General features: G+C 32.4%; 1 protein-coding gene across 3 annotated transcripts in view; it reads left to right on the top strand.

Moving 5' to 3' along the window:
* LOC119834762 overlaps positions 1-11155 on the top strand; it is a 307955-nt gene that overhangs the window by 21855 nt on the left and 274945 nt on the right. For 2 of the 3 annotated variants that reach the window (XM_038359235.1, XM_038359237.1), the window contains exon 1: positions 159-459. The exons of the other annotated variant lie outside the window; for it this stretch is intronic. In XM_038359235.1, the coding sequence (XP_038215163.1) occupies positions 422-459 (38 nt within the window). In that variant the 5' untranslated portion in view covers positions 159-421. Of the gene's footprint in view, positions 1-158; positions 460-11155 lie in introns of those variants that run through there. 3 annotated transcript variants of the gene reach the window in all.

The raw sequence follows: 11155 nt of genomic DNA, 5'->3' as shown, positions 1-11155 counted from the left end.
ACTAAATATGTTTGCGTGGCAAAACAAATCCTCCATAGCAAATCAAAGCGGAGTCCCATTCAGTTTCAAGCGTCGGTTGACATCTAAAATTTATTAATACAAACCGGGAACACCAGCCCACAGCTGCATACTGCAAACGCCGTGAGCCGATCAGTCTAGTTGCATCCTTCGTGCCGGATGCACGTACATTTCGCGCGCTGTCGAAATTTCAATTTGTTTGTCAACAATAATTCCATCGAATAATCGATTATTGCGTAACAACTCTCGCTGTTCTATTTTTAAAATATATCTGTGTTTGTAAACAGTGATGTGCTTGTTAGGAATAGAGCCGTTTCCCCCTTTTTGAAAACGTTCTATTTTTGTTTATCGTGGACGGTAGTGTTCGTAGTGTTAGTGATGTGAATTGAAATTGGATTCAATCATGTTTGGAGTATTCATTAGACGGTGGAAGCCTAAAAGGTATGTCCTACATTGTATCGATTATCGATGAGTTATGAATTGATAATTAGTTTCACTTTTATTAGCGATTTCGTTTGCTTAACGATTGTGAATGTTTAATAACAGTGCGTAGGTGTTGCCATTATTATGACACGCTTTTAGTTCAATAAAATAAACGTATAATGCACGAAAAGCGTGGGAATCTTGATTTACTTCGTCCGTTCCTTTCTCTCACGTTCTTTATTGAATAATAGAAATAGGTGTCAATAAGATAAACGTTTGAAAATGTGTTTTCTAGATTAATAAAAACGTTCAGTATTTATATAGAGATATAGAGTCATAAAGAGAATTTATGGCTTTATACGCCACACAATGACTCTACATTTTATTCATTAAACATATTATGCACAATTATTGTAATTGTAAATAGATAAGAGTTTTGAGTGCTCTTTGTAGCGCAAAAGGTACGGACTGCGAAAAAATCTAAATCAACTAAAACTCGAGGAACAAAGATAACCAGTTGGTTAACCAAGGTTTACGAAAAGATGATTAAACGGATTTAAAATAATGGTATTTGAGGATCTAGTAATCAGATTAATTAGGATGTCTTGGTCTTAAAGAGGCAATTTTAAGGACAACTAACAACGTCTGCAATTATTTCAATAATAAATAAGAACAACCTAAGTTTAAGTAAGGCTTAATATTTCTCAATCGCTATATTAAACTTAACGAGACAAGTTAAAAGTTAAGTTTTAAGTTAGACGCCAGATTGTCTTCAATCTAAATAGCTAATTCCAAGTAAAATTAGTCGTATAACTACTTTATCGTTTCATTTTAATTAGGGTTGTCGGATAGAGATCGCTACCAAATGATAAGGCCGGCGTTAGCTGGTAACTACCTACTTTTATGTTTTCTATTTAAAGATCAGAGGGAAAGAACAGCATATCTTGCTGTTTCGCACAATTAATTGAGAAAATCAAAAGCAATCTAGGATTCCTTCATTTATTTATTGCAAATTTTCTTCCTTAATTAATATGCTTCATTCCTACTAAAGCATTGAATCGATTCGGACGAAATCTGGTACAGATATAGTTTGAGACTCAAGGAGGGATATATTATACTCATACGATATATAGGTTTTTATCCCTGTCTCATGGGAAGGAACTATGCACGGAAAACCCCAGGCTGTATGTTTTGCTTTGACTATGCGGGCAAAGTAGCGGACGGATAGCTAGTTTTGTATATTCTAGTCCTTTTCTACTACATTTTATTAGTTGCTGAACATTTGTGTTCACCGAAGCATCCAGGATCCCGGAATTTACCATTGTTTATAGTTATAATAAGGTTTTGGTAGAAGTATCATACAGAAGAATTTTTGAAATCGGTGCTGTATTTCCTGAGTTTAACGCTTTTAAATCAAACCGTCGGCTTTATATTATTAGTAAAGAAAGAAAAGAAAGGAAGATAGGAACGTTTATTCGGCTCCACAAACAACAAAATAATACAATTATAACAACACAATGTTGTATTGTGTTGTTATAATTGTATGAAAAAAAAAAATAATGTAAAAAAATGCAATTAATACACAGAACACAGTGAAATAAATAGTAATGTAAAGATATGTGTTTATTATATGAGAATATATTAAAACCTGTTTCAACCAGAAATAAATTAATTAATTGGCTCCATAATATCGGCTTAACATCCTCATACATTGAAATCACTGTTAATGAACGATTACATTATAAATTTCATATAAACGGCCCTCAAATAGTACTCCATATTAAAATGCAATTAGCGTAAACACGCTAAACTGTGGAGTTGGGATCAAATTAAGTGCATTTTATTACAGCGGTATGTAAATACATAGCTTTGAAGTAAGGTTGGGAAAAATTCTTTGTTTCTAACGAGCGGTGGTGGCGGTAGGGCTGTCGACGTATCCTTTTACATTTTTTTAATTTTTTAGTATAATTTTATAAAAGAATTGTTGTTAATTTGGTATCGTTGTTACGTATGTTCGACTTATTGTTATGGATTTTTATTTTGTTATTTGTTTTTTTATTTGATCGTGTTGTTTTGCCTTAAATGTATTGATTTTTGATTGCGCTATTCTGTATTAATTGTATTTATGCGTTTTAATTGTATCGAATTTTTCTAATCATATTTTATTGTTTAATTATCATTTTAGTATTTTGTGGAGTAGAATTAAAGTTTCTGCTTGTCAAAGTAAATTTCAAAAACGAAAAAACATACGTTTAGACATCATTCTCATTGAAAATTGAAGTAGATTGGTCGACCCGTTTTATTTTAATAAGTTTACTTACACGTACTAATATAGATATTAACAAATTATATATGTGATAAATACTTTAACAAACTGACTTTCCAAAAAACGATTTTGCATCCAACAAACGTTCCTGACAAACTTTCTCAATTAGTAGTGTATTTTTGTATCTTTTTATTTAACAACGAAGTGGCAGCCCTACGTCGCTTAGTTTTTGTAAAGGCTTTGCGGCCTGCATTCTGGCTCTTTTGTGCGCGAGGTATTTCGCAAACGTCACTTCGAAATAGAGATATAGTTAACTACCTGTATGTACGAATACATTTTTCGCCAATCTTTTTCCATTTTATTTTTGTACCAAATTCACTGCACTCGTATGAAATTGGTTTTTCCTTTCCGTTGTTTCAAAAGAATTATTTTACAATCAGCAATACTGCTGAAAATCTTTCGTTTGTATGAACGAGGTTATATCAGAAACTCCTGGTTTGAAGTAAATTACATACAAAGTTGATTTATTGATGAAAGCAATAATCTGTTAGGTAACGTTACGATGATGGATATAAACGGACTATTCATTATTAAATATAGTTATAGCAATTTAAGTTTACTGCTTGGGTAGTTCGATCTTTTAAATACTTTGATTTCACGCACGTGTAGCTAGGTGAGCAATACAACTATCCGAAGTTCACTAGAAATAAATTAAACCGAACTTAGAACGAGATTCCGATTTAAAACTTTTCAAATACATTGCCACTTAAAAAAATTGATTAATATTTTTTATCTACGTATTACTCTAAAATATTGAAGTCGTAGCTGAAATTATTCCTTCGCTTGGCAATACTAGATTCCACATAAAAATACAGGTATAATGAAGTCTATTTGACGTTGCGTATAGATTGTTTACCGCTGACCTACATACGAAGCATTTATTCTGATTATAATGCAAATAATATAAAATTTCACAAGCGTGTCGTATAAATTATCAAAACGTCAGCAAGTCGTGGCGAGAACGTGATTTCTATAGAGCTAATTTAATTGCTGATGCTGTGTTTTTTTGATACAAGATGTTTCTTACGACTTTGTCTGTGAAAACATATGTTAGTATTTAGTAGTAAAAGCATATTACAATAGCATTCTTAAAAATTAAATATAACAGTGTATCTTCGACATCTTTGATGTAAGATTGTTACTATTTAATACTAGCTGTTCGGCCCGGCATCGCATGTAATACGTATAGGTATATAACATGAGCTCTTCAGTGAATTTGCAGCTTTCTTTTAGTGAGAGCCTTTTTAAAATCGGTCTAGTGGATTTAGTGTGAAAACGTTACATACATACAAAAATACAAAAGTTTCCTCTTTGTAGTCATCATCATCATCATCATCCCATACATTTTCTCACTGCTGGGACAGAGGCCTCCTATAAGGGTTCAGGCCATAATCCACCACGCTGGCCAAGTGCGGGTTGGCAGATGTTACATATCGTCGAACTTTTTTATTCTTGAACACACCGGTTTCCTCATGATGTTTTCCTTCATCGTTTTAAGCAGTGGTGATGTTATCCACATGTGCAGATAAAGTGAAAAATCAATTTATTTCCTGCACGCTCGCCTGGTCTCGAACCCCGACTTATCGATTTTGAAGTCCGAGGTTCTCACCACTGAGCCACCACTGCTTTTTTGTAGTATTAGTGTAGAAATGTTGTAAAGGACGAGGGGCGAAGTGCATCTGTTCGTATCAAACTAGTATCGATTTGAGGGTGGCTTCTATGAAAATATTTGTTGCTGTATCTTTTTATTTAATGTGATAATAGAATAGAAGCTGTTTTAATAAATGTAGAATGTGTTTCAGGTAAAGTCAAAAGCGAATATTTAACATTAAAAAATAGCTTTTTTTACCCTTTACAGACCATTCCTTTTTGCGCTAAGAAGCAGCGCATTCGCATTACTCCTACTTCTTTGAATTTGAATTTTTTTTTTACGAATTTAAAATATTTTATAAGGGCGGTGGTGAAAGCTTAGCATCAGGAAAACCACCGGCTCTATTATATCTAATTATTTTAAACAAAAAATTCAGCCGCTGTCAAATCATCAGAAGTGAACAAAATTTAAACGAGACCACATGAAAGTCCAGCTTTTAAATAAAAATATGAATCATCACAATCGGTTCATCTAGTAAAAAGTTCTTAACAAATTATAATAATAAGTGCAGTAGAATTGAAAACCTACTTCCTTTTTTAAAGTTGGTAAAAAACAAGTATGATAACTGAATATGGTCTAGTTTCGCGAACGTGCTCCGGTTTCGTTACTCAGGTTACTCGCTACATAACATCACGCGAACTGTGTTGCATCGCTCAAGGTTTAGCGCTTAATGTGATACGTGTTTATCTATTTAGAAATTTTATTCTTAGATATTTCGTATTTAACTTATGTATTTACCGTGGCCCATACGTAAAGCGTCCCGACGAAATAGTGGGATTTTAGTTGGTAGGCATCCGACATAATCCACGGCTCCGTCCCCGGGGGGCCATGGGTATCTATGCAAGATTATTCCACAAAAAAAATATTGCGTACAATAATACAATTTTTTTTGTGAATATATCTAAACAAAAGAGTTTATAAGTAAATAAATAAAACACAATTTTTCAGCTATCCATGACGTTCATATTTGAAGATGTGTTGTGATGATATAATTGTGCGATTTATAAAATCTTCATCCGAAATATCAAAGCTAATTCATTGGCGAAGGTGTTAATTAATAGCAATCATTACGAATGAAGGAAGTAAGTAAGAAGTCGTTAAATTGGCACTCGTGTTCTTATAAATTACTGTAAAAAGCATCCAGAATATAAAATAATGCGAAACGTCGAGCCAATCGGGGGATTTTATCTTAACGGTTCATCGCAATTATGGATTCTTATTATATCGCGATCACACGGACAAGTCTTATTATCTTTATATAAAAATATTTAATACGCAGTGAGTTTCGTACGTGCTTTTAGCGTATATAGAAATATATTTTTATTTCGTTCATATCGAATTAAATACTTGTAGGTTGTTACCTAATGTAAAATGTTTTTTACATATATACAGCGCAATTCGATTTAAAATTACATTTACCGTCTTTATGATCTTTGCCGCCCTCTGAAAATATATCGCACTGGGTACAAAGCACCAATATTCTGATTGCTTCTGATAATCTAGTCTGCCTACATTTCACTAACGCTTTTGCTACCCTTGTATGACAATGCAAATTTGTTAAATGCAGGTGATATAAATATCTGTACCATTGAATGAAGATTACATCCTAACTTTTTATTAAGATATCGTTTCTGATATTATTGGTGATTTGAGTATGCTGTGATGTGCTCACCTCCACAAGAACCTCTTAAAACAGTTTAATTCCAATATTATCGTGCATAAGAAAGCAGAATGTAATAATAAAACATCACCTAAGCGAGAATTATGTAAGAACTATTGGAGTCAGGTTGTTACTGTGTTACTGACCCAGTTTGAAGGAAACCTACAAATTACAATACGTTCGAAGCTCATTCACTCGCGCCTAATCCGTGTTTAACACGAAACATGATAGTTTCTGCGATAAGAAGACTTATAATATTGTCCATATGGAGGATAGTCGAGAACTCCTTGCATTTATGAATACAGGACACATTTTCAAAGATTATTTATAATACATCTGCGGCAAATTCTTAAAACTCAAACTCAAATATTTATGTATTCAATTAGACTTCTTATAGAAGCACTTTTGAATAGTCATAACATAGTTCTAACATTTACCACCGGTTCGGAAAGCAGCACTTATGTGTACTAAAAACTGTCATCTTTGTTTCAATTGTTTTGATTAAAGGTAAAGTTTAGATTTTTTCTATTGAGCATTTAAATGCTAAAAAACTAAAAATTGAAGGCAAATTTGTTATAGAAGACATCATTCATAATTTCATCTAAATCCTTTGAGATGTAACGAAAACTTTCAAGTATAAAACACAGTAGGTACCTATGTGTAAATAAATATGTTTAAAGGGTCATTTTCATCTGAAATGTATATGCTTTAGCTACAATATATTTGTTTGTAGTTTACTAAATTGTCGTTGTTTTCCACGCGTACCATGAAATATGGATGTATGACTATATCACTTTATCTATATGTGTGGTAAATTTCACCCAGATCCGATCAACCATTATCAGAAAAAACAGAATCAACATCTATAAGTACATTCTAACAAACTTTCGCTTTTATTGTAGAACTTGTAATAAGATAGGATAGGTTAGACGTAAATAAAAAGACATCCTTTTGTATTTAACAATGTATGACAAATATCTTTTCAACAATAAGAATTGAAATGCATTGTGGTCAAACACCCTGAGTCACGTGCTTAACAATGCACTACGGTTCATAAATCCTACTAATATTATAAATGCGAAAGTTTGTAAGGATGTTAGTGTGTGTTTTACTCTTTCACGCAAAAACTACTGAACCGATTGCAATGAAATTTGGTACGTAGACAGCTGGATAACTGGTTAACATATGGGCAACTTTTTATCCCGATATTCCTACGGAATTCGGACTTACGCGGGTGAAACCGCGATATAAAAAGTTATTTTTATAATAAAGTCCCTGTCTGAATTTAATTTCATCTTTTGTCTTTTATATAAGAACATCGTTAATGTTGAAAGAAGTTAATGACTTTTTAACGGATTTTAACCGCGCTTTATTCATTATATAATTTAACCGGACGTTTCGAAAACTATACAGTGAGCGTGGTCACGGGGTGACTGGAGACTGGTTTTTACCATTAATGTTATATTTTGTTTATTAAGACATCTTCATCGACGATCCTGAATAAATATTTTCTGTGACAGTTAGTTGACATTTTTTTATATATAAGACAAACGCGACGGGTAATAAATAAACAAATGACATATGTATAATCATATTTTTTATTATTTTTCTTCAATAACATAATTTGACACTCTTTTGGTTTACTTATTTTGCAGTTTTTGCTACGAGATAAATATTATAAAAAAACTTTATATGTATAAAAATTGAAAAATTATACGTAACATAAAGCTTCATCCAAATTGCTACAGTGGTTACGGTGTGAAAGAAAGACACACATAGTTACTACCGCATTTAAAATATTAACAGGGATTAGAATAGACAGAAATAACAGTCGTCTAAATGGAGTCATTTCACAAAAACGCCGCATACTATCAAATCACATCATCAAAATCTGACACAGGCATCCAGCGAAGTGTAAATTTGATAAATCAAATAGTTTTTACGTGCGCTAAAACGAAACTGGTCGTTTGAATTTGGTTACTATGATGCCACGCTTCTGACGTTTGATTTATCGAAGTGGCTGTGGCTATTTTAATGTCTAATGGCTGTTATGAAATCGTGGGACCACACAAGGTGTGTATGTTTTATTTCAACATTAAATTAGATAACCTATTTGTAATCACTACATAGTATAAAAAATTCGTTTTCTCTGTCCCTATGTATGCTTAAATCTTTAAAGCAAATCTACGCAACGGATTTTGATGGGGTTTTTTTAATAGATAGTCATTCAAGAGGAAGGTTTATACGTATAATGGTATTACAACTCCGAATTAACGCGTACGAAGCCGCGGGCAAAAGCTACTTGGACATATATCACTTTAGGTGCATATTTGTTTCTATGTCAAATAAAAAAAAACTACTACATGCAGCAACTCTATATTTGATAGACAGAAACTCCATTATCTATATAGAAATAAATAACGCGTTTCTAATAATAATTAATCTACATGCAATACAAAAATCTCTATATCGGTATATATATTTCGCGGCGGAGTTATAATGGTATATTGACCCCCTCACTGGAGGCTGAAGGAGTACTGATCTTAAATTATTATACAAATAGTACAATAAATTACTTAACCTACTTTCTTACACTCAAACTATACACCGTAGTCGTGAATAACAACGTAAACATATATTTAAATAACATATATTCCATACCAAAAGAGATCTGTCTTACTAAAAGTTATTACTTAGAGCTCAAATGAACAACGGTACATAACATTCTCATAAGCTCACGAAATAACCTGTTATCAAGCGTAATCGTATTGTTATATTTTTTGCACTATATTAGACGGATGATCAGCGTAATGTAGGTGAAGTGTCAGAGACCGTGAATGGGCTGTTTTATTGGCACAGATAATGTAGAATGCGAATTGAAAGGCGCTTTTGAAAATGGAATTTTACGATTCCTGTCACAATTAAGTGCAGTTATCTAGATGGCGCGAAATGAGATTAGACCGGCCACTCGCAACTTGAGAGCTTTATTTTGTTAATGAAATTGGTTCGGATTTAGTAACGCTTAAATTAGTTTACTATCTGAACTGCAATGAACATTTTAAGGTTATTTTTTATAATTCGTAATAAATTTTGATTTATTAAATGAATTTTTAACAAATTGTAATTTTGCGTATTGATTACTGATTTGAAAAGCAAAACCGATTACAATTGTGTTTCATAGTCTTTGATATTTTTCGTTGTTTGAAAGCATTTAAGTATCTATACATATATATTTTGAATAGGTATTAAAATGTATCTATAAAATCTTCTTAAAAACATACACCGTTTTACATTTCAAATGTTCTCTCAAAATCTTAAATCCACCTTGTTCCATCTTAAATCCACCAGTAACTGTCCACCATCATAATCACAAGTCAGTGATCACCGACCCTTATCAAATCCCGGGTTAATTACGCGTTAAGATAACGGTAATCTACTGTTATTTTAATTCGCAATGAAATTGTTAGTGGTGAGTCGGTGACACCAGAGCTGACCCGCTTACAAAACCACGGGTTACAATGGATTGACAGACAATGGCTTCTGAATAACGGTGTTTAAACGTAGTTTGTCTAAACAATGGTTAGTGTTCGCTAGGTTCGATAATCGGAGATTACTTGGTACATTTGAAGAGACTACAGAGCCTATGTTTATGTGTTACCAATAGCAATGTCTTTATCAAAATTAGATTAGAAAAGAGGAATAAATATTTGAATTTTTATCCACATTTTCTGAGCTTGTCTCCTATAACATAATTTATACCAGCGGTCCATACCAACTGTATAAAAGTAATTCATGAAACGCGTATTTACTCCGTTAAAAACTCCGAATAATAAGGAATTATTGTCGTCACTGTAGATATGAAAAGAATAGTTTAGGAAATTTCTCGGTTCTGAAGCAAATGTTGAAAAATGTTTTGTCATTTTCTTGGCTGGCACATCAAACGTTTATTTAAATAACTATTCAGTAGTTATTAGTTATATTTAAGATGCAACGAACTTATAGATGAAAGCCAGCTATTACCAAATAGTCTAATATAGAATGACGATATTGGTGCAAATATTAATTCAATTTAGCAAATACTGGCTGGTTTTTAAGTTTTTAATGAGATGTATTTTTTTATCTGTGTAGACAGTTATCGTTTCGTAAGAATGTAGAAAAGTTTTCGTCTATATCAGTATTGTAGTTCTATTAAATATTCAGTATTTTATATCGTTGATGTGTGACAAAAGCATGAAGTTTCATTAAGACCGTATAGCGTAACTGGTGATTAGTCAATTAAAAGATTGTATTTAATAAGATCTAACGTCAAATATAATGAGATAATCGTTAAAAAATATGAAAACATTCTCTAAAATTCTAAAAGTGCATCAAGTAATTGCTTCGTTGTGAATTTGTTTTCGGCACCAACAATGTACGTAATTCGTGAACGGATGAATGAAAACAAAACAGAATGTAATGAACACTTGTATTCGGAACTAATTAAGTCCGTGGCATGTTCTCGTACGCCGTAACATAATAATAAAGATTATAATAAAATGGCCGCCGCGTTGGATGCGCGCCAACTTTTCGCCGTGTCAATTATATCGAGATCTGTAACGCTATTCATATTACCCCCCGCGTGACCTATATTTTCTTACAGAGAAAGGGGCGGGGGAGGTCATGCTAGCTGGCTGCGTCGTAGTTCTAAATCGAAATGGCATGTGTTCCATTCTACAGATTATATTCAAGTTTTCGTGTTAGAAAATTTTAAGATGGTTTTATCTGTGCTATGTTGTTTATTGTCTGTTTTACTGATTTATCTTCTTTTTGAGTGTTTAACTATGATTAAATTATAGTAATGGGATTAAATTTTTAATAGAATATGTAGTTTATATTAATAAAGTTTTCTCCTAAAGGATATATAATTAATCTATATTTCTGATAATATGAGATATCTTTTTAATAAACCATATATACCTAATTGTAGACTTAATGTTAAGGATCTTTTGAGAAACATATAAAGTAGTCCAAGAAAATGGGTAGGGTAAATGCGAATTTGAGATTAAAACTTGAATTTTTGATATAATTTACTTTGAGG

Source organism: Zerene cesonia, chromosome 20 (genome assembly GCF_012273895.1).
Source record: "Zerene cesonia ecotype Mississippi chromosome 20, Zerene_cesonia_1.1, whole genome shotgun sequence".
Classification (NCBI taxonomy): domain Eukaryota; kingdom Metazoa; phylum Arthropoda; class Insecta; order Lepidoptera; family Pieridae; genus Zerene; species Zerene cesonia.
The sequence above is the reverse complement of the archived record's forward strand: the minus strand, read 5'-3'. Positions and strand labels throughout refer to the sequence as shown.